General features: G+C 37.1%; 1 protein-coding gene across 3 annotated transcripts in view; it reads right to left on the bottom strand.

Moving 5' to 3' along the window:
- TLL1 (tolloid like 1) overlaps positions 1–25,271 on the bottom strand; it is a 296,082-nt gene that overhangs the window by 88,854 nt on the left and 181,957 nt on the right. For 2 of the 3 annotated variants that reach the window (XM_045290498.1, XM_045290499.1), the window contains 4 exons: positions 23,891–24,069; positions 15,557–15,662; positions 11,131–11,163; positions 6,582–6,706 (listed from right to left, as the gene is read on the bottom strand). In XM_045290498.1, the coding sequence (XP_045146433.1) occupies positions 6,582–6,706; positions 11,131–11,163; positions 15,557–15,662; positions 23,891–24,069 (443 nt within the window). The remainder of the gene's footprint in view (positions 1–6,581; positions 6,707–11,130; positions 11,164–15,556; positions 15,663–23,890; positions 24,070–25,271) is intronic. The other variant, XM_004717383.2, reaches the window with a different exon arrangement.

Raw genomic sequence — 25,271 nt, 5'->3', positions numbered from 1 at the left:
GGGGGGGGAGGAGTGTAGTACAAAACTCAAATTCCCTAAAGATGCTAATCCTTCTAGACAGTTAAGTTCAACCCTGAGATTATCACCTTGAAAAAATCTTGGAATTGGAATGGACGCTATTTCTGCAGGTCACTTTTCAGCCAAACAAATTAGCTTATAAAATAAACAATTTCACCCATGACCAATGTTATCCCTTAAACAATTAGCTGAGAAGGATCTAAGTCCATGGAAAGACTGCACAGAATCTCAAGGAATGCCAGACCCATAGATGCTAATAGGAAACAAACACCTTTCCCCACAGCCCAGAGCCACAGTGTGCACCACAGAAGGAAACACTGCCTGCTTATGCACCATCCTCACAATTGTTTCTATGTTTTAGCCCATCATTGCTGTTAATAGCCCAACACAGTGTTAATCCATCTCATTAAAGGTCTTTGTCTTTTTTGCTGTCCCTGTACTTTGTCAAGCATGATGTCCTTCTCCAGATAATGGTCGCCCATGACAATCCATCCAAAGTACATAAGGCAAAGTCTTTTTATCTTTGTCTCTAAGGAGTGTTCTGGCTGTCTTCCCCCAGACAGCTTTATTTGTTCATTGGGCCATCCAGAGTACTTTCAGTATTCTTCACCAACACCGCAATCCAAACACATGGGTTCTTCTTCTGTCTTACTTATTCAATGCCCAGCTTTCACTTGCATATGCGGCAACTGAAAATATTACTTCTTGGGTCAGATGCACTCCAGTGCTCAAAGTAATATCCTTGATTTCATATACTTGAAAAGGCCTTTCATTGCAATGGGTAGCAATATGGATCTTCTACAGTCAGTTGGCAAAGCCCAAATTTCCTGGCATAAATGAGAAAGTGCTTCCAGGGCTTCATCTGCTTGCTAAAAGATTTCCATGGGTATTTCATCAATTTCTGGAGTCCAGTTTCTGGTTAAAGCGAGAACTTGTTCTTTAAGCGCCTTTGGTTCTTGCTCATATGCTGCTTCCTGAAATATTAGAATGTGGACAAGTTATTTCTTGTACAGTGACTGTGTGTATTTTTCCATCTTCTTTTGATGGTTCTTGAATCATTTAATATGTTGCCCATAGAATCTTTCAATATTGCACTTCGAGACTTGAATTATTTGTTCAGTTCTTTCAGTTTGAAATATTCTTAACGTATTCTTTGTTTTCTAATTCTCAGTTATTGCATAATATTTGACTTGGTCTTCTAGAGCTGCTCTTTGAAAGTTTCTGTTCAGCTATTTAACTTCATCATGTTTTCCATTTGCCATAGCTACTCTACTAATAAGAGCAAGTTTCGGAGGCTTTTCTGACATTCAATTTGATCTTTTCTTGTCTTTTTAATGACCTTTGGGTTTCTTCATGAATGACGTTCATGATGTCTTCCCACAGTTTATCAGGCCTTCCCTCATTGGTGTTCAATGTAGCAAATTTGTTATTGAGATGTTCTCAAATTTCAAATGTGATATGCTCAAGGTCATATTTTGGCTCTCTGGTAGTGTTTTTAGTTTTCTTCAGCTTCAGCCTGAATTTACATATGAACAACCGATGGTCTGTTGTACAGTCAGGTCCTGACCTGGTATCAGCTGCTGATATTGAACTTCTCCATTGTTTCTTTCCATAGATGCAGTCAATCTGACTTCTGGTTATTACATCTGGAGACGTCCAAGTTTTAGTTAGGTGCTGGTTGAGTTATTGAAAAGGTATTTGCTATGAATATATCATTGGTCTTGCAAAATTCAATCATATGATCTCCAGCATGTTTATATGATCAAGTCCTTATTTTCCAACTATCGTTCCTTCCTCTTTGTTTCCAACTTTTACATTCCAATCGCCAATGGTTATCAATGTATCTTGATTGCCTGCTTGATCAATTTCCCAGTGATGATTTGGTAGAATTCTTCAGCTTCTTCCTCACTAGCTTTTATTGGTGGTGCATAAATTTGAGCAATAGTTGCATTAATTGGATTTACTTGAAGGCAGATGGAAAAATCCTATTACAAAAGCATTGTACTTCAAGATAGATCTTGAAATGTCCTTTTAGACAATGAATGCAGTACCATTCCCCTTGACTGTATCATTTTCAGCATAATAAACCATATTTCTTAATGACCATTAAGAAATGATCATATTTCAGAATGACCATTGACAGTCCATTTGAGTTCAGTAATGCTTGGGATATCCATTTCCCAGATTCATAATTGGTACATTTCAAATACCAATTATTAGTAGGTTTTTGCAACTGTTCCTTCTGACCTTGAATTGTGCACCATCAGCAAATGAAGATCCCAAAGGCTCCACTTCCATAGACTTTATTCCATTCATGTCACCATGGTCAAGTCTACTTTGAGAAGGCAGCTCCTCCTCATTCAAATCTAGAGTGTCCTCCGACCTGAGGAGCCCATCCTCCAGCATTCTTTCCCACAGTATTTTGCTTCCATTCATTAGACCCTCACATCTGACAAGGTTTCCATGGTAGGCATCAGGGTTTCGATGGCTATTTCCTCCAGAATGGGCAGTCGATTCCTTCTTCACCATCTTTTCTTACTGTGGAAGTTCCTCTGAAATTTGTTCACTTTGGGTGCCCCTGCTGGCATTTGAAATACCAGTGACATAGCTTCCAGCATCAGAGTAGTAACACACAAGCCACCACAGGACAACAAACTGACAGAGAAGTGGTGGTAATGGTATATCTCAATGGTTGCCTCAATGCTTAAGAGAATAATTAGGTAGTCAATGCCTTATTTGAGGTAAAAAAGGAAATTATTTTAAAATACTACGTTAAACGATACTTGTTAAGCTCTCACTCTTTTTGTCTGTGATTAAATATACATGTATTAATCTATATGCTCAAAATGTACATTCCACTATATATATATGTCCCTTCCCAAGCCAAAACTAAACTCACAACCATACATATATTTGTCCCTTCCCAAACCAAAACTAAACTCACAACCATCAAGCCAAGGCTGATTCATAGTGGCCCTTATAGGACAAGGTGTAACTAACTGCCCCTATGAGTTTACTAGATTGTAACTGTTTAAAGGAGTAGAAAGTCCCAACTCTTTCCTGTGAAGTGGCTGGTGATTTCAAATAGCTGACCTTGTAGATTGCAGCCAGAAAACCACTACACTACCAGGGCTCCTTATATAATAACATATCACTTGACATAGTTAAGGTTTATTGTGCCAACCTGGCCGATACACATGTGGGATTAATTGAAGGGTGGAGAGATAAATGGTTCTGTGAGCCTCGCCTTTCTTATTCTTGGGTCTCTTGTTCTCTGATGGATGGACCAGTGTGCAGCTGCCTTAGCTGGCAAGGCTCACTGCCTGCGAGACATCCATGAGGAGAAGCCACATGGACCTACCTTGATGCATCCCTGAGTGCTGGAGAAGCTGCATGGAGACCCCTGCCAGCACTGAGATGCTTACACTGCCACTGGATTCAAAGACTTTCTACTCAATAGCGTGTGATCCTCCTGCATTCAGCATCATTGTGTATGTTTTGTGAGTTTGAGGAAGACTGTAGATCGGTGTCAGACATAGGGGCTAAGTCAGACTTATGTGCTTGGACTGGACTGGGTTGGGATGCTTTCTGAATGTACACTTACCCTTTATATAAAACTCTCTCTTATACATACATGAGTTTCTGTGGATTTGTTTCTCTAGTTGACCCAGACTAACACACACTATTACCTATCACTTCCACTCTTTATATCTTTGGTATAGATAATAGTGGCATTATAAATTGTCATTTTACTACCATGTTAAACAATACAATATATGCATTAATTATTTCTAAATTTCAAGTAAGGGGTTGACTATATAGAGATACATTCAATCAGACTCACTGCGATCTAGTCAACACTGACTCCTAGCACTCCCTATGGGTTTCTGAAACTACCAGTTCATGGGAGTAGAAAAACGTCTTTCCCCTGCAGAGCTGCTGGTGTTTTTGAACTGCCAGCCATGTGGCTCTCATGGAAATACATAACCACTGCACCACTAGGGCTCCTCTACACACACACACACACACACACACACACACACACACATACACACACTTAATTGAATTTAATTTACTAAAAACAATTTTGACAGTTTGACATAATTCACATATCATATAGTTCAATGGTTTAAATATATTAAAAAGAGTTGTACAATCATCACCATAATCAATTTAAGTATTTTATAATTTAAATACCACCTAAAAGCCATAGACTGAAATTAAATTATAGTGATACAAAATTTATTACTTCAACTAAGAAGTAACTTCTTAGCTCCTTAGTGTTCACCACAATATTTCCCAGAGTGAATTCTAAAGTAACTTCTTAGTAGAAGTAATAAAACTGACTTTCTACAATTCCGTGCCCAGCTGCAACCCGTGTGCTTTCTAATGCGTAATATGAAAGTGTATGCATTTATAGAGATAATCAAAATCGTTTTAGATGAAAATTGCCCATTTATTTCACTGATAATAATCACATAATCTTTTAAAAAATACTCCCCTTTAAAAATGAAAAGGCATAATTCCAGTGCTGCTGAAACTTAACCAGGGATAATGTGCTAGTGTTATTTACTTAAAAATTAACCTTTATTGTAGAAGTCTGAGCTTAAGAAATAAAGTAATACTTTATATGCCTTTCATTTGCATGCATACATGTAATGGATTTTAAAAGTCATTGATATAAATATTAAGTCAACTGAAATAAATATGCTTGAAACAAAAAAATTATTAGGTAGACCCTTTCATTTGATTTAGATGCATGAAAAAAAGCAATCATATTTTTAAACAAAATAAAATATATGAACATTTCATCATAGTATTGAATTATTGGGATCAAAATATGTTAAATGCAACCTGGGACCTGTATACCAGAAAGAAAAAAAACCCTCAAGTATTCAAGAGAGGAAAATATCATTTATACTATTTTCCCTTAGCAAATGCAATCTTCAGAGAGAGAAAACTCTTTCTTTACAAAGAAATTTCAACTGAAGCCATCTGATTTAATCTATAAATTGGTCCATCGACTTCCTATCTATTGCTTGTAAAATTTTTAACTAACTTGTTTTTCCTTACTTGCACTTGATTCTTAACTTGGTCAACCAAAAAGGTTTTATATTATATATCAACGAGAGCCCTAAGTAAAATTTCATACTTTCACGGTTAATAAAAGAGGTACCCACCGGCTGAGCTGCAGGAGAAAAATCTGACAGTCTGCTTCCCTAAAGTTGAGACAATGTGCTCCCCTAGAGAATTGTAGCCTTGGAAAGCCCACATAGGGCACTATCAGAATGTGTGTAAGTTTCATAAGCATCTGTAAAAACTTTAATGATTAATAAACCCATCAATGTCCTATAAAAATTATTAGAAAAATAAATGAAAACTTATATTGTTATTTTAGCACATGCAACCTTAGTGTCCACAACAATATTGCACAGAGTGAATTCTAAAGCTAAGTATTTGGATGAAAATATGTTTCCTTAGACAAATCCTTTGGGACAGAGTTTATTTAAAAATTTAAATATTTTTCTTTTATGTAGCATGTTTAAGAATCTTAATGAGATAGATTGACCCAGTGGCTGCAATAATGGGCTCAAATATAGAAATAATGGTGAAGATGGCAAAGGACAAGGCAGTGTTTTATGTACATAAGTGGGAGCCAACTGGATGGTACCTAACCACAACAATGATTATGCCTGTGTATGTAAATTTCTCAGCAGTGCTAATTTGGCAGGATGGGATAATGTTACTGTCCATTGTAATAGGACCACTATGAATTGGGACCAACTCACTGGCATCTAACAAATAAGTACGAGTGTTCTCTTAAAATATTTTTATTAAGACCTATGTAAATCTTTTCCCCCCATCCCGTATACTCTATTCAAGATCAAAACAAACAGTGCTTATTAGCAACATGGTGAAATAATCTATTCTCTGCCACAAAATTACAAATGTCTACTATTGAAATTTTCTATTTATAAACAATGAAAGATGGAACTTGAAGGAAAGATCATTTGGGATACAATTTTAAGGTTTAAATAAGGTATACCCTTTTTATAATGACAAGGGAACTCAGCATGGAAATATGAAATTATTACTCACGATCAAACAAACTTTCTAAAAAGAGCAAAACCTCTTTTCCTTATTAAACAAAAAGAAAGATGAAAAAACACTATCCTGTCATTGATTGCACAGTAAATTATGGGAGAGCTGGAACAACTTATAAATGAAGAAATTCTCTAAGATCAGAGAAGAAAAATTTTAATCTTCTCTATTAGGAGAGTGATAGTGAAGTGGTAAGACTGCAACAACCTGTCAAAGATGACAATTTTTCCAGAAGGTGGAAAAAAGCCACCAAAGTATTTCTGTTGTGTTCTGGCTCTCATAGGTTTCACTGCAGTTATAGCAATGGATGTTCCAGAGTCCTCTGCTACCTCATGTCATGATCACTGACTTTGAACTGTCTGCTCCACTTGCTGGCACAGAAAGAGACAAATCAGAAGCTGAGCACACTGGACAGTAACAATCAAGCATAACCATGCTGGTGTGTTTGTATGATGCGGTACCTGGGCATCTATACAGCTTTCTTGCCTGTGCAATATCTCCTTTGCTCAAGCGGGTTCGCTGACCAATTGCCGGGCGTATGCCATTGTCATCACGGGAGGGGAGAATTGTATCCAGAAACATCCCCCTGGGGGAAAAAAAGCAAAAACTCAAATAAGACACACTTAAGTTACTAAATTAAGGCTCATCTATTCCTTATAAATATGAGAATATTTATTAAAGTGAAGGGAGAAATATATGAGTGCTGAAAGTAGTGTGCAGGATTACCAAATATGATCACCAATGTAGACAAATAAGTCTCTGTGTTAAATGTGTGTCTAACATAAAGTCAATTATGGCATTCACTTCTCTTAAAGTTGAATCTTTAAAAAATATCATTGGCTAGTATATAGACACCTACAGTTATACCATGACTTTTGTTTGGCAGACAAATAAAGTTTTAATTAAGATGTAGAACAATTCACTCTCACTTAGATTATTTTTTTTTAAGAACAGTCTACACATAGTTTTAAGAACAGTCTAAATGCTCTTGAGGTTACACAATTTGTAACAGATAAAGGCAACATTCATAAATTAATATTTTCTGTTGTTACTTTAACCTAGGTAATCTTAGCAGTCTCTGCATTGCAGCTTTGTGTTTTGTTTTGTTTTTAAAGAACAAAGAAAAACAGAATACCAAATTTTAGATCAAAACAAAAACCAAACTCACTGCTATTGAGTTAATTCTGAGTCAAAACAACCCTAAAAAGAGTGGGCAGAATTGTCCCTGTGGGTTTCTGAGACAATAATTCTTTATGGGACCAGAAAGGCTCTCTTTTCTCCCAAAATATTTAGACTGAACAATTTAGAGAAAAGACATTTTATTAAGGCACATCCACACATACATATAAAAAAAACAAAACTGTGTGCTAAAGATAAAGAATTGTCATGGGAGCTTGGTTGGTATAGTGCCTTATGAGTTGGACTGCTAACTTCTGGGTTGGTAGTTCAAACTCACAAAACCATTCTGAGGGATAAAGACTATTAACATGTACAGATTATGAGGGCTTAATCAAGGGCAGTGTAGGCAAGAGGAATTACTGAAACCCAAATGAAGGCCGAGTATAATAGTGGGAAAGAGGAAAGTAAAAGGAAATAGAGGAAAGAACTGGGAGGCAAAGGACATTTATAGAGGTCTAAATATAGGCATGGACATATGTAAATACATTTATATATAACATTACGGAGACAGATCTATGTACATATGTTTATTTGTGAAGTATTAGGGCAGCAGACAGACATTGGGCCTCCACTCAAGTACTCCCTCAATGCAAGAATACTTTATTCAAATAATCTGGCATCCTGTGATGCTCACCGTCACTGACACAAAAGACAAAATGGGTGCAAAGCAAATGTGGTGAAGAAAGCTGATGGTGCCCAGCTATCAAAAGATATAGCACCAGGGGTCTTAAAGGCTTGAAGATAAACAAGCGGCCATCTAGCTGAGAAGCAACAATGCCCACATGGAAGAAGCACACCAGCCTCTGTGATCATGAGGTGCTGATGGGATCAGGTATTAAGCATCAAAGACTCAAAACAAAAAAGCATATGGATGTGAATGGGGGGTGGGGGTGGGGGTGGACACAAAGCCCATCTGTAGAAAATTGGACAAAACCTTACAGAAGGGTCACAGGAAGAGATGAGCCAGTCAGGGTGCAGTATAGCAGTGATGAAACACACAACTTTCCTCTAGTTCTTTAAAGCTTCTTACCCCCACTATCATGACCCCAATGTTACCTTACAAATCCAGCTAGATCAGAGCATGTACACTGTTGCAGATAAGAGCTCGAAACACAGGGAATCCAGGACAGATAAACCTCCTCAGGACCAATAATGACAGTAACAATACCAGGACGGGAAGGGGAAAATGGGGGGAGAATAGGGGAACTGATCACAATGATGTACATATAACCCCCTCCCAGGGGAGTGGACAACAGAAAAGTGGTTGAAGGGAGACAGCGGTCAGTGTAAACATGAAAAAATCAATAACATAAATTATCAAGGGATCATGAGTGAGGGAGGGGGAAAGGAGGGATGAGCTGAAAACAAAGGCTCAAGTAGAAAGAAAATGTTTTGAGAATGATAATGGCAACAAATGTACAAATGTGCTTGACACAATGAGTGAATGTATGGATTGTGAAAAGAGTTGTACAAGCTCCCAATAAAATTAATTTTTAAAAAATGTACAGTTCTACTCTGTTCTACAGGACTGAAATATGTTAGAACTGACTTAATGGCAATGCGTTTGAGTAAGGAATAATACAGGTGACTAATTTACTATTTTTTTATTAATAGTGTATGAGGCTTAAAATCCCAAATTCCATACACTAAGAATATGGTTTCTTTTTTTAGTACATATTTAGCATTTTTATTACTAAAGGAAGCACTGGACTGAAAACTAAATGGACTTCATATTGGTATTAAAGGTGGAATGAGAGTCTACAGATTTTCAAAACACTCAAAATAATAAAAAGAAATATTTAAAAATCTTTTTAATAAGGTAAATGTTAACATGTCTTCACAAAGTGTGAGAATAAATTATATTTAAAGTGCATTTTAAAAAACAATATTTTCAACTTCATCCCTTCCTTTTGGAAATATTTATTAAGCACTGTTCTAGGTCTGTATTTATAGCAATAAATAAAACAAACAGAAATCCCTCCCCGTAAAATGCTCACATTGGTAGAAAGTCATTAAACTTAAGGCGTGACAGGAATTGAGGTTCTGTGGGGAATACAAAGGAGGAAAAAATGGATCTTGATTTTCAGTGTTGGTCTAATCCTTAAATAGGATGACCAAAGAAGCATTTGCTTGGAAGTTGACATTTTAGACAAACAAGAAAGGTGAAGAACAGGTTGTTGGGAGTTGTAAATTGTCCGAGAGAAAGAACAAGAAATACAACACCCCATGACTGGAGAACCCCTAAAATATTTGCACATGGCTCAGAGAATGTAGGTTTTACACAAAGGACACTTGGTAATCTCTTGGAAGGTGATAACCGGAACCGGAACATAATCTGAATCATTGATGATTGGTCTGCAGAGCTTCTGGCAATAGCACCTGGACAACTCAGAGAGGGAGACTGGGATTCTTTAAACCAGATCTCAGCACCCACCGAGCTGCGTGTATAGGCACCCTGAGAGCAGAGCAGCTAGGTGAGCCGGAATGACACATGGAAATTGACCATTAACAGTGAGCTTGCACATACATAATAGGATGCAGCTTCAGCTGAGGCAGTGAAATTGAAAGAGGAAGCTTAGCTATACAGTAGAATTGAGAAAAGTCGTTCTTTTATTATGCTGCTCTATCAATATTTACCAGGCAGTCCAAATTGATGAAGTGCTACAGTGTCTGAAGTACTTCAGGAATAATGAAGTAGTCACAATTTTCTACTTCGATCTCTAAAAACCGACTTATGATTCTGGAAAATGTTTCACTTTTCTCCCACCTTTCAAAAGAAATTCCAAAGGTTTGGGTCATTCAAGCCAACTAAGGAGGACTGTCGCCCAATCTTTTGTTCTTTCTTTGTGGTCAGGAAGCTAGTTATTTTCTCTCTCCCTTATTTCAAACATTAATCAATGAAGCTCTTCTGGGGCCTCTTCAGTGAGTCAATACCAGTGAGATTATATTGGTATTGTTGTTAATTGTTCCAGCTACATTAAAAGAACAAATTAGCTATGCATTTTAAGAAATGTTATCAAATTTTATAACTCTTTTGTTAATGGAAAGGATGCTACCCCCCCAGTTTGCAAGCATTCACATGACACAAATCCATGCAAAAAGAAACAAAGGTTTATACATCTAGCTTTATTGTTCTAATAGATGAGTTCCTAAAACTGCTAACAGGATACTGTTATGAAAACAACTGGAACTTTATAGACTTTCTGGTTTCAGAAAAGAAGAAACTATAACACTTTAAATACTTTGAGGAGGTGGAGCTGAGAGCTATGGCAAATATTTCATCTTCTGATTCTCAGTCCTTTAAATCTGTATACAAGATAATAACATTCTATTTAAAGTCCTCGTGGCACAGCACAGTTGTTAACCATTCAGCTGCTAACAGAAAGGTCAGGTGTTCACCTACTCCATAGGTGAAAAAGTTGGCAGTCTGCTTCTGTTAAGCTCATAGTCTTGAAAATTGGATTGGGAACTGTTACTCTAGTCAGCCCAGCATGAAAATAGTTAAAGGCTCAAAAACAATTCCATGATGTGAATCAGGTCACTGAGGCTACTCTCCTTCTGTTAGAGAAGGTCATTTGCACAGCAGATATGTAAATTTAGGAATAATGTCTAGGATAATTTTGAAACGTAAGAATAGCAGGTCAATGCTGATTGCCATGCAGCACAATGATGGCTGTGAGGGAAGGGGGTGTACAGGCAGGGAGATTTGCAGTGGTTGACAGGGAAACAAAGAGTTTAGCATGCAGGAGTAGCAACGTAATCTATGAGCAATATTTGACTGGCTTCCCAAGCTTCTAGGTAAAGAAAAGGGTAAGGATATTGAAATCTAACCTGGGTATCCACACAGCTTCCTGTGTATACAGCCTGAGATTAGAGTAGAGAGGTGTGGATTAATGATGTATGGGAATTGAGCATCAAAAATGACATACTTAATAAGATGCAGCTTCAGCTAGAAAAGAGGAAAGTTAGCTATACGGTAGAATTGATCAAATGTATTCTTCTACTGTACTGCATAAACCAATATTCAGCAAGCAAGTCAAAATTAAGGAAATGCTGATTAATGGAATTCTACATATATTTCAAATATTTCTATAGACTGTACATTTATTAAAAATAGAAAAGATAAATTATTACTTTCTAACTTCTACCCTGTCTTTCTTCTGCTCCAGAAAATGAAAACTTGGGTTAGTTCTGAATAAAAAATTCAACAGCACATTGGCTGAAATAGGGAGCCCTGGTGGCACTGTAGGTTAGTAGGCATTGGGCTATTAACTGTAAAGTCAGAGGTTCAAATCCACCAGGCACTCTACTGAAAACAAAAATAAAGCTGTCTGATGCCACAAAGACCCAACAGAGAGTCCTATGAGTAGAAAAGGACTCAGTAGCAGTGAGTTTGGTTTGGTTTGGCAGAAATGGGAGTCAAATCCTTTGTCATGTACTGCTAAGGAAAACTGAATCCCAAGCATTGACCTATAAATACATTATTTTTATACATCTTTCTATTTAATTTCAAGCCAAAGCTCTGGGTACTTTTCTGTGAAAACTTAATTTCTAATTTCAGAGAACATATGGATTTAAAGAGCTAATTACTTAACCAAGGAAGTACAAGGATGGTGGGGGGCTTGAGAAAGTTTGTGGGAAGAGAATGACAATAGATGCTTCGGTGGGGGAAAGGAACCAACCTACCATACCCAGAATCGGAAGCAAATGAACGGGAGTAAGGGTGTGGAACACACCCTGACGCACCCAGCTCTGAGGACAATAGGCCCTCCCAGAGTAGAACAGAGAGGAGCATATGGCCAGCCCCACTCCTAGATGTGACATCCCACACTAACCCATAGCCCTACAGGGGACGACATTGGAGACATAGTGTGGGATTTTTGACGGATCTGATCCCACCCCACCAAGGCAAAACACTAAGGGCGTGTAATAGAACAGCAAAGAGAGCAGAACAAGGAAGTCCTGAGGGAGTACCAAAAATAGACTTTGGGGCCAGGACATGGCATCCCATCAGACCCAACCAGAAAACACTCCTAAAGGTCAACAAACAAACCCTGAACTATTTACAGTACAGGCTTTTTTTCCTTTTTTTTAAATTGATTTTGTATGTCATTAGCTTTTTTGTTGTTGTCGTTTTGTTTTTCTGTGTCACTTTTCTTGGCACTGTCTTGTTTTTATGTGCATATTATTGTATGGCTGGATCAATACCAGGCCAGCTTCTAGCAGTAAGTGACCTTGAATCTCCCCCACACACCTGTGTTGCTGACCAGAGCTGGCTAATGTAAAGCAGCTTTGCAAGTTTTTTTTCTTTCTTTTACTCATGGCCCATTTTGCTCATGGCCCCTTTTGTTCACGGTCCCTTTGGTTCAGTGCCCGCTTTGTTCTCGACCCGCCGCTCTGCACCCAGCAGGAATACACCCGGAAGCAGGAAGAGACACCTTACATTCCAGAAACCTGGACATACCTGTATCTCCCAATTCCTGACTACCTTATAGGGACTCAAGGAAGCCCAGTCACATGTTCCCCGGCTATATAAACACCACTCCTGTAGTCTGGAGTGCAACTCCCTCCACCCAGACACTGTGGACTGTGGGACTTCGCCCAGGCTGGGTTTTTCTCCCCCAATAAAACCTATTTGCTTAAATTCCACTAATTTGGGTTCTAACGCCTCTCGACTACCTTACAATTATTATCTCTGCAGGTCTATCTAGATAAGATAGGTTGGATAAATAATGTGGAGACCAAAACAACAGGACTGATGGTTCTGGGGGGACATGGGAGAAGGGGAGGTGGGGGAAAGGAAGTGGTGTTAATAAACCCAGGGGTATGGGAATGAGTGATTCAAAACCAGTGGCAAGGAGGGAGTGGGAGTCCTGGTATGGAGTGATCAACGGCAATATAACCGAGAGGCATTACTGAAACCCAAATGAAGGCTGAGCATGATAATGGGACAAGAGGAAAGTAAAAGGAAATAAAGGAAAGAACTAGGAGGCAAAGGCCATATAGATCTATGAGCATATACTTATGGGTTTACTATTAAGGTATCAGATGGACGTTGGGTCTACACTCAAGTGCTCCCTCAATACAAGAACACTTTGTTCTGTTAAACTGACATTCCATTATACTCACCTTCCAGACACAATCGCTGAAACAAATGTGTGCATAAGCAAATATGGTGAAGAAAGCTGATGGTGCCTGGCTATCAAAAGATATAGCACCTGGGGTCTTAAAGGCTTGGAGGCAAACAAGCAGCCATCTAGTTCAGGAGCAACAAAGCCCACATGTAAGAAGCACATCAGCCTGTGTGATCATGAGGTGTTGAAGGGATCATGTATCAAGCACTAAAGAACAAAAAATAATATCATCGTGAATGAGGGGGAGTGCGGGGTGGGGACCCAAGGCCCATCTGTAGGCAACCAGACATCTCTTTACAGAAGGGTAGCAGGGAGGAGACGAGTCAGTCAGGGTGCAGTGTAGCATTGATGAAACAGACAACTTTCCTCTAGTTCTTAGATACTTCCTCCTGTCCACTCCCCACTATCATGATCCCAATTCTACCTCACAAACCTGGCTAGACCAAAGGATGTACACTGGTGCAGATATGAACTGGAAACACAGGGAATCCAGAACAGATGAACCTCTCAGGACCAGTGGTGAGAGTGGTGATACCGGAAGGGTGGAGGGAAGGTGGCGTAGAAAGGGGGAACCGATTACAAGGATCTATATATAACCTCCTCCCTGCGGAATGGACAACAGAAAAGTGAGTGAAAGGAAACATCAGGCAGTGTAAGATATGATAAAATAATAATAATTTATAAATCACCAAGGGTTCATGAGGGAGGGGGCAGCCGGGTGGGGAGGAGGAAAAATGAGGAGCTAATACCAAGGGCTCAAGTGGAAAGCAAATGTTTTGAGAATGATGAGGGCAACAAATGTACAAATGTGCTTGACATAAGATGTATATATGGATTGTGATAAGAGTTATACAAGCCACCAATAAAATGATTTAAATAATAATAAAAAAAATAAGATCACAGCCAAGGGGAAAAAAAAAAGAAAAAATGAGAAGCTAATATCAAGGGCTCATGTAAAAGGAAAATGTTTTGAGAATGATGATGGCAACATCTGTACTAATGTGCTTGACACAATGGATGGATATATGGAGTGTGATAAGAGCTGTATGAGCCCCCAATAAAATAATTTAAATTTAAAAAAAGTTTGTGTGAAATGGAATGAAAAAATAATGGAATATTTCCCCAAGCTTTTTGAAGCCCCTCCTATACTTTATATACTTTATGAAGAATTTTTAAATTATAGTTCATGCTAAAATTTTTAATAATAAAATTTGCTCTTAAAATTAAATTTTTTAAATGCACTAAAGTGAGCAACTCATTGAAATTCTTCTGTATGACTTACACGTTTTTAAACAATGAAATTAATATTATTTTTTTCTCAACTTTCTGACTGTTTTTACAAATAGTTGTTAATGAGTTAATGAGCTCTGAAATGGACATACACTAGGCAACATGAATGAGTGAGAGGGGGCATATGAGTGCAAAATTCACAGAAAATGGGAGAAAATGATGAGCTTGATGTTTTCAAAGTCCCAAATTCTTTACCAGGCAACTATTTGAATGATGATAGCATAAGAATGAAGTAAATCAAGACTTACATTGATTACACCCTCAAAAATTAGCATTCATCAGTGATGAAACAATTTTAAGGTTAACTGGTAAAATATATTATAATAGGTAAAATATTTTTCTAACATGTTCTTTGGCAAATGAATTTAGTAATACTGATTTTTATGCCTCACTAGTACTTGAGCAAAAGAAAATATATAGGATACAAGTCATGTTCCATAGAAAACGTGACATTCCAATTCAACAATCAAGTTCCCTATGTGACTTAAGAATGTCTACATTCTATTAAGCAATGCTTTGCAAATTTAACATTCTGATTGATTAGTCAATAGCTTTAATAGATTTTGTTGTGATACAAAAGTATAAAATAATTCAAATATCTTAGACCATTGTAATTATCTTGATATATATTTGACAAAAAATGAGCAAATACTTTAAAAATATTTTTAAATCTCTGATGTTCACTATAAATACTAATGAAATATTCATCCACTTTACTTCTGCCATGAGACAGCAGTATTTAAAAGTAAAGTTCAAATGTCAAGCATAGCTTTGTGAAGAGCCATATGGAGAAAAGGAATTAAAAGTCAAAACATATAACCTGAGACTCCAACCTTGAGAAAGTGTTCCTGGCATAGTGCATGATACTGTCAAAGTCATATCTTTCGCCCAGTGAGTTCACTTCTCCAGGCTCCATCTTCAGAAAATTGTACTCTTGACCTAAGAATCAGGAATCAATCACAACTTAGAAAGAAACCTTTTAACACAGAGAAAAGAGAAACAAAAAGGATTGCCTAGGGCTAATCTATGCTTTACTAAATGCTGATGCTTCTGCCGGTTGTATTTATATATTAAAATGAAGCCGTGAAGAAAGCGTGGCTCTATCATTATGGTTTACAACATTTTAATAACAAATTGAAAGAGCAATAATGAATTCCATTAATTAGTAAGTTCAATTCCGAAAATAGATCAACTATCCAATGCATGCTTTGTATTGTTTTCCTGTGTTTATTCTTTTGCTACCTCATAACATTAGCTTATTTGACATCTCACTGCTTTTTTCCTTTTTGCTGCAATACATACTGATCTTTTTAAAGTTATAGTTTTATACAATGACTTTCCCACTTTTCTCTTTGTCTACATTTGCTAGGATCAAGAAAAACATTTTATTATTGGCATTACTGTCTTTCTATGAAACTGGAAAATGTATAGTAAGTACTATGAGTAAATATAGGTGTCCCCAAGGGGTTCAAATAGTTGAGTTGAAATACCAACCAAGAGGTTAATGCTTCAAACCCATTTATGGATGGCTCAGAAGTAAGAACTGAAATGAACTATTTCTAAATGTCACCGATTTGAAAATCTATAGAGTGTAATTCCACTGTGCATGGATGGAATGGCTAAAAGTTTGGATCAGCTAAACAATAATTAAAAACTTCAGCATATGCACATTGGAATCTGTAGGCTTTATCTATTTGACTTCATCACTAAAGATAAAAGTGATGCAAACCTTCATTTTCATTCCAAAAATGAAACAACTTTCTTTCTGACAAATATGAGGTTCCACCTTAATGAATTTGAGGTCAAATTTAATTTGATTCATAGGTTAACAATCATTTTGATGAATCTTAAGACTTGCTATTATAAACTTATGAACATCTTCCATCTCTGGAAGGATGAGGAAGCATGAGGATCATTCTGGCCGTACTTCTTACAAGACAGATTTGTTTGTCCTTTTGGCAGTCCATGGTACTGTCAGTATTCATCAACACCATAATTCAAACACACTGATTGTCCTTCAGTTTTCCATATTAAATGTCCAATTTTCACATTTATATGAGGAAAGTGAAAATAGCATGGATTTGATCAGGCACACATTAGTGCTCAATTTTAGAACATTTTCCTCTTTCTTATATTCACTGTTATTAGCTCCCCATTTCTCTTGACTGTTGCTTCCATGAATATTGATTGTAGATTCAAGCAAGATAAAATTTTTGACAATTTCAATATTTTTTTCACTTCTAGGTCCAATGATGATGATTTTGGTCTTTTTTACATTCCATTGTAATACATGTTGAAGGCTTCAATCCTTGATCTTCATTAGCAAGTGCTTCTAGCTAGTTCATCTCACTTTCAGCAATTTAAGTGGCATCATTTGCATATAAGCCTCACATCCATCCCTGATCTCAAATTCTCCTTCATATAATCCAATCTGTCTGATTATTTGCTGTTTACAGATTGCAAAAGTGTGGTGAAAGCATATAAACCTGTCACCCACCCTTCCTCATTTCAAACCACAGAAGATCCCCTTGTTCTGTTTGCACAATGGCCGTGTGGTATGTGTACAAGCTCCTCATGAGCACAATGAAGTTTTCTGGAATTCCCATTATTCTCAAGGATATACATAGTTTTTTATGGTCCACGTAGGCAAATGCTTTGTGTAGTAAACATCTTTCTGGGATTCTCTGCTTTGAGCCAAGATAGATCTGACATCAGAACTGATATCTCTTGTTCCACGTCCTCTTCTGACTCTGGCCTGAACCTCTGGCAGCTTCCTGTCAATGTATTGCTGCATCTGTTGTCAGATGTGTCTTCAGCAAAATGTTATTTGTATGTGATACCAATCATATTTTCTATAATTTGAGCATTTTGTTGAGTCATCTTTCTTTGGAGTGGGTACAAATATGGATCCCTTGCAATCAGTTGGCCAAGAAGCTGTCTTCCAAATTTTCTGGCATAGGTGAGTGAGTGCTTTTAGTGCTTCATCAGCTTGTTAAAACATATCTATTGGTATCCCATCAATTCCTGGAGCCTAGCTTTTGGCTAATGCTTTCAGTGCAAATTGAACCTGTTCCTTCAGCACCACTGGTCTATGCTCGTAGGCTACCTCCTGGAACGGATGTGCTACCAACTGGAAAGTTGACTTGTTTGTAAGGTAAGTGATTCTACAATTCTATCTTCTTTTGATGCTTTCTTCGTCATTCAATATTTTGCCCATATAATCTTCCAAGATTTCAACTCAAGGTTTGAATTTTTTCTTGAAACTTTTCACTTTAAGATATGAAAAGTGTGCTCTTCCTTTGTCTTTGCACATTTAACCATAATATTTTACTGTTTTTTCAACCTGCCCTTTAAAAGTTTCTATTCATCTCTTTGACACCATCATTTCCATTTGCTTTAGCTACTTGATGATTAAGAGCAAGTTTCAGATTCTCTTCTGACATCCACACTGACTTTTTCTTTCTTTCTTGTCTTTTTAATGCCCTGAAGTTTTCTTAATGAGTGATATTCTGGACAGCCCATTGGGTCTTCTGTCACTCATGTTCAATCCATCAAATCTGTTCTTGACATTCACGTGGGAATAAACTCAAAGTCACATTTTGTGGACTTGTTTTAATTTTCTTCAGCTTCCATCTGAAATCATATATGAACAATTGATGATCTGTTCGACTTTCAGCCCCTGGCCTCATTTTAGTTGTTGATCTTGAACCTCTTACCACAGAGGTAGTCAATTTGATTTCTGTGGCTTCTATCTAGAAAAGTCCATGTGTATCATCTCTGTGTTATTGAAAAAGGGATTTGCAGTGAAGAAACTGCTGGTCTTCCAAAATTCTATCATGTAATCTCTAGCTTCACTTCTATCACAAAACCATATTTTCCTAATAGCTTCTATCACCACAGCAACATGCAAACTACCATAATACAACAAAATGACAGACAAGTGGTGAAAAATCTGTCTTTTTTAACAACAACAATAACAAAGAAAATCTCACTGCTATAGGGTCAATTCTGACTCATGGTGACCTTGTCGCATGGGATAAAGTGCCTTTGTGAGTTTCTGAAGATGTAAATTTTTAAATTATCTTCTGGTTGTATGATCCTATCTAATACAAGTCAATAGTTCAATCATTATTAAGAAGAGTTGTGCAATCACCACCACAGTTAATATGAGAACATTTTCTTTTTTCTGGTGCTCACTGCTGTCAGCTATCCATTCCCCCCCAACATTCCCCTAGGTAATTATTAATCCAGTTATTGTTTCTATTGATTTACCTATGATGGATTTTATATACACAAAATCCTTAAAAACTACCAGAAGCAACAACAACAAACAGCAATGACAAAACAAAACCTCATTAAAAAATGCAGAACTCAATGTGAATGGGGGGAGCGCAGAGTGGAGACAGAAAGCCCATCTGTAGACAATTGGACATCCCCTTACAGAAGGGTCACAAGGAAAAGACGAGCCAGTTAGGGTGCAGTATAGAACCGAAGAAACATACAACCTTCCTCTAGTTCTTTAATGCTTCTTCTTCACACTATCATGAACCCAATTCTACCTTACAAATCTGGCAAGACAAGAGCATGCACACTGGTACCGATAAGAACTCAAAACACAGGACAGATAAACCCCTCAAGACCAATACCAACAATATCAAGAGAGTAAGAGGAAGGGGGGCGGGGGAGAGAGGGGGAACCGATCACAATGATCTACACATAACACCTCCCAGGGGAACACACAACAGGAAAATGGGTGAAGGGAGACAGCGGTTGTTGTAAGACTTAAAAATATATTATAAATTAACAAGGGTTCATGAAGGAGGGAGGAGGGGATGAGGGGGAATGAACTGATACCAAGGGCTCAAGTAGAAAGAAAATGTTTTGAAAAAGATAATGGAAACATATGTACAAATGTGCTCAACACAATAGATGTCTGTATGGATTGTGATAAGAGCTGTACAAACCCCCAATAAAATAATATTTTTTTTTAAAAAGAAAAAAAAATGCAGATCATATTAAGCACTGAATTAACTTTAAAATGGGTCAAAAAGTAGATCCAATAGTAAAGTAGCGTTCTTTAATCAAACTACCTGTGCCATAATCAACTTTACAATGATCTCTGTCTCATAACAAGGCTATTCATATCCCTGAACTATGGTCAGAAGGGATTCACCAAAGACTTAACCCACATGGAGAAACTACAAATTGATTTTGGGCTTCCTCTAGCTATAATTTACCAGCATTGTTTGGTATCACTTATTTGCATATACTACTTATACATTTTCCCCATATTTTAGGTACATAAATATGTATGGTGCAGTGGACTATAATTTTTTTAAAAATACAAGTTTACTCAATATTTACTTTCTTTTAAAGTTATTTTCCTTTTTGTCCACATAATAAAAATGTTTGGTCAAGATAGTATATTACATAACTATAGCTAACAGAAAATTTCTTCTAGTTACTTGACTGGAAAGCGTATCTTTCAGAAAGACTATTTTCTCTTTATTTCCCTTGCAATGAATCTTGATGGCTGGCTCAGCATTTCCTATATTGAGAAGTGCGCCTTTTTCTTTTCTTCCTTTCTTTGCTATCCAGCACCAAGATTACTTCAGTATTACCGAAATAAAAGTTTAGTTGTGTTTCTGCACTATCACATGCCATTGATATTTCTTTCCATTTAAAATAAAATTTGTTAGTCTCTGGAAGGAGTCTTCTCTACCAAATATTGCTTAAACATTGTGTGTCCCATTTCCTATGCTCAAACTTCTCCCTCTTCCATTTAATCCCAAAATCAAATTTTGACCTCTAGACATATTCTGAAATCCAGCTTCACCTCTCTTTTGTCTGTTAAAGGTTTCTACTTGACCATCCAGAGGCTCTCAAACTCTTGAGATGCTAAATTCAACTGGCATTTGTCTTTTTTCCTCTCAAAAACATGATCTTTTATTTATATTTCTTAAATCTGATAACACCACTATTCATTTTATTTTTGCCTAAAAATAAAACATTGACTATTTCCCCTCATATAATGATGTTTCTCTTAAAATAGTTCTGGAAGACTGTCTTCTCCCTTTTGGCTTACACTACACTGATTGAGGACGTAGATGACTTAGGTTTCTAACAGGTTATCCTGACTTTAAGCTAATCCTTCCCACCCTTACTTTCCTACTCTAAGTTAACAATTCCTACAACTTGTATAATTATTTTTAATATAACCATGTGCTGATTATAATATTTCAAATATTTCCCTGGAAAAAACACAAAATCTAAATTACCTAAATTTATATTTAACACTGCTGCTCATAACATGACCTTCCTAGGCCTTCACCAACTAGCCTTCTATTTGTAATGTACCATGCACAGAACATGGGGGAAAGTCAGCATAATTTAATCTTCTCTAATTTCAGTTTTTATCATGACATTCCCTAGGCCTAGAATTTTAATCACTCTTCGGTCTACCTTAAAACACTTGAAGTTCACTATTAAATTGAATTTCCTTTGTGATATCCTCATTGACTGGCCAACATATATTTAGTGACAACTGTGGTAGTTATACAATCTGTTGTCAATTTGAGTATTAGGAGTGAAGAGAGAAGGAGGGCGGGTATGGTGGGGATTAAAAAAAAAAAGAGTGAAGGGGTGGAGTTTAGCCTGTCAATCAGGTCACAGCTTGATGACCTCATTTGGAGGCGGTAAGGAGATAAATAGCTCACCGGAGGCAGGACGCAAGCTCACACCCTGTGAGACATTGTAGCTGACAAGACACGCGGAGCTGTGCTATAGTGCCCTGAGCTGGAGGAGCCACGTGGAGACTCCTGCCAGTGCTCCGATGCTTACAATGCCACTGATCCACAAGCCTTCCCACCCCCTGGCCTGTGATTTTCCTGCATCCGGTGTCACTGCATGTGTTTCGTGAGTCTGAAGAGGACTTTGTAGATTGGTATCAGACATATGGGCTAACACTGGACTTGCGGACTTGATCTGGGCGGGGCCAGGATGTTTTCTTAATGTACAATTACTCTTTATAAAAAGCTCTTTCTTATATACATATGAGTCTCTCTGGATTTGTTTCTCTAGTATCCCTGGACCAACACAACAACTATTTTGTATTCTATAGTATTGTCAACATAAACAATTTGTCACTTTTTGTACTCACTTTCAATGATTTAAACACACACGTACCACTTGAGTATTTGAGGACTAGAATCAGAGATTTTTATGACAGTAAGTGCATCACCTAATAAAGTAGTAATAAATAATTGGTACAAAGTATGTGGAAATGCTATGGAATTTCATTTTTCTAACTTAATGGTAGCTTTTAGAAAATAAGAATATAATTTACTTTACTCATGCTTAAAATTCATACTACGTACAAGAACATGGCAGCCTTGGGGTGCCCTAGGTGAAGCAATGGGCTACTAACTGGAAGATCAGGGCTCTGAATTGCTGAGCCACAGGAGAATGGCTTGGCTTCTATGATCATTTACAGCTTTGGAAACCATGTGCAGGTTTCTGTGAGGCAGAATCAACTTAACATCAAGTTTTTTTCATTGTTATTTGTTTTGTTTTCCTTTGGCCTACAAATACTCCACATGATAGAATTTGGAGGGGTAATAAAATGTAATGATTTCTAGGATTGTGAAGAAAAAAAATAGCTGTAAGCTCCAAATTGAAGGCATTAACATACAACTGTCAGTGAAAGTAGATTATGGTTACAAATTCTACTTCAACTATTGAAAAATTCCTTAATAATCGGCCTTTAGGGGTGGTCAGGGAGCTGTGGTGGAGTAGTGGTTACACCCTGGTAGGTAGGCAACCCTGGCAGCTGACTGCAAGGTCAGCAATTTGTAACCAACCACACTCCTCCAAAGGAGCAAGGAGGTACTTTTACTCCTCCCATAAGGAGTTACAGTGTCAGACGCTCATGGGGGCAGTTTTACTCTGTATTGTAAGTTCACTGTGAGTTGGCATAGACTTAATGGAAGTGAGTTTGTTTTTGGGGGTAGGGAGGGGGAGTCAAGTTTAAGGGAAAATCTCAAATAAATATTTAGGCTTGCTGGTAATTCATTTCCCTGGAATTTTGGTCAGAATTTATTTTAAGAATAATATGGATTCCTAAGGCAAAATAGTATATTTCATGGTAAATCTGTACTTTTAAATATCTACTCATTATAAATTCTAGAACTGAGTACAAAAAACAAGCTTAAATAAAAAAGGAGACATCTAATAATCTTGACTTATGGTTCAGTAACCAACACTCATAGAAATAAAAAGCTGGTCAAGCCAGGCAGGGTGCAGTACAGCACCGATGTACTGGAAACATACAGCTTCCTCTAGTTCTTTAATGCTTCCTCCCCCACCTCCACCCCCACTATGAGGACTCACATTCTACCTTACAAATCTGGCTAGACCACAGCATGTACACAGGTACAGATCAGAGCTGAAAACACAGGGAATCCAGGACAGCTAAACCCTTCAGGACCAATATTGAGAGTAGCCATACCAGGAGGGTAAAGGGGAAGGTGGAAGGGGATAGGGGGAACCAATCACACTGATTTACCTATAAATCCCTCCCAGGGGGATGGACAACAGAAAAGTAGGTGGAGGGAGACATTGGTCAGTGTAAGACATTAAAAAAATAATAATAATTTGTAAATTATCAAGGGTTCATGAGGGAGGGAGGATGGGAAAAGGAGGAGGGGTGAGAAGCTGATACCAAGACCTCAAGTAAATGTTTCAAGAAAATGTTTTGAAAATGATGATGGCAACAAATGTACAATGTGCTTGACATAATGGATGTATGTATGGATTGTGATAAGTTGTATGAACCCCCAATAAAATGATTTAAAAAAAGAAATTAAAAGCTGTTTTAAGAAATCCTATAAGGCACAAAACCATCCAGTCTCTAGGAAAAATAAATTATACATATATGAGGGGTATTCTAAAAGATCATATAATCATTCTAATATCTTTTCATTGTATTTTTCATAAACTCTTGAATCCTTAGTAAAAAACCATGGTGGGTAAAGAAACAAAATTTTGATCCTACTATTTTAAATAATCAGTTTCTTCCATTCATAGAGATTGAATATTAAATGTAATGAAAGTGCAGTTCAAAAATATTCCATCAGCTTTTAAATGCAACACGTGTTGTAGTTTCTCACCTGGCTGTATGTTTTCTCTTATGATGGTTACATGGTTATCTCGATCTGGTCGTGTGTGTTCATGCCAAAAGCCTATTACATGACCCAATTCGTGAACAACAATTCCAAATTTGTCACAGTTCTTGCCAATAGAAATAGCCTGAGGTCCATTTCCCCGCCGACCTACATATGAACAGCATCTGGAATAAAGTAGAAAGTGGTGGGAAGGTGATTTAGTGAAACCTTTGTACAAAAGTGTGGTAGACTCTAAGGTCCAATAAAGTCATGTGTTGGTTTGTAGTATCCTGATAAGATTCTACCTAATACAAGGCACTAAATGATTTCCCTTGAATAACTGAGAATGACAGTACTCAAGACACTGCTTCACACCTTTTTAAAATTAAATTATAAATGGAAATTGTCCAACATTATACTGTCACATCTTGAGTTCCATCAGTTCAAAACCCAGAGTCAGTATATTTGACAGCCTATTTTATTGTCACTAAGCAGGAATATTCCACTTCCCCTTCTTTTCAAAGTGAATGATTATTACAACTTTTAAAACAGGGGTTTGAGAAACTAATGGGTGCTGATTATTTATGAATCTATTAAAACAGTTAATTAACCTTAATTAGTCAACAATAGAAAGAACAGAGAAGTAACTGACAGAGGAAAAAATTAGTGACTCGTGTTGTGGTCCTTAGATTTTGTTGTTGTTATTGCTATTTTTTCAATAGTATATTTTAATACATGTATTGTTATTTATTATATACTCAAACAGTAAAAATTGGGTGTAGAAAAACTCATAATTTGTGAACTTTGGAGAGAGACAAACTAAACTACTTGGTACTTTAAAGAAGCAATAGTAATGAAACTAAAATATCTGGTGATATGCACCACACTGAGTCATTGTTAATGATTATATTCAGGAAAGAGAGATTTGAAGCCAAGAAATGTGGTCAATTTATTTAAACAAAAACACCCTTGCAACATACTCACTCCCCTAGAAATTTCCTATAAATAAGATTGGATTTCATAATGAAGAGAAAAAAATATATTTCATAGTGTCTTATTCATAGAGCTATTCTTTTACAATTCTGTAAAATAAGAAGCTGTGGTGGCTTTGATCCATGATTTATTTGAGGGACTTAGAAACTGATTAAATCTAGATGCTCAAATGAAAAGATAGTGGAATGTGTGCACATCTCAAATAATGCCATAGAAAGTCCGGCACCTGGTGAGCACACACATGTAAAACCACAGTTGTACCTACATCCGAAGCCTTCATGAGACTGTTCCTATCAGGGAACAAACATAGATACATTCCAAAATGTTGACTTTGAAAAGAGACTGCTAAGATAAAGACTCATTATCTGTTCCTATCGAGTAACAAACATAGATA

This window comes from Echinops telfairi, unplaced genomic scaffold (assembly GCF_000313985.2).
Source record: "Echinops telfairi isolate 266 unplaced genomic scaffold, ASM31398v2 ScPeMD7_39;HRSCAF=148, whole genome shotgun sequence".
Taxonomy (NCBI): domain Eukaryota; kingdom Metazoa; phylum Chordata; class Mammalia; order Afrosoricida; family Tenrecidae; genus Echinops; species Echinops telfairi.
Note: the sequence above shows the minus strand (reverse complement) of the source record. Positions and strands in the feature narration are given on the sequence as shown.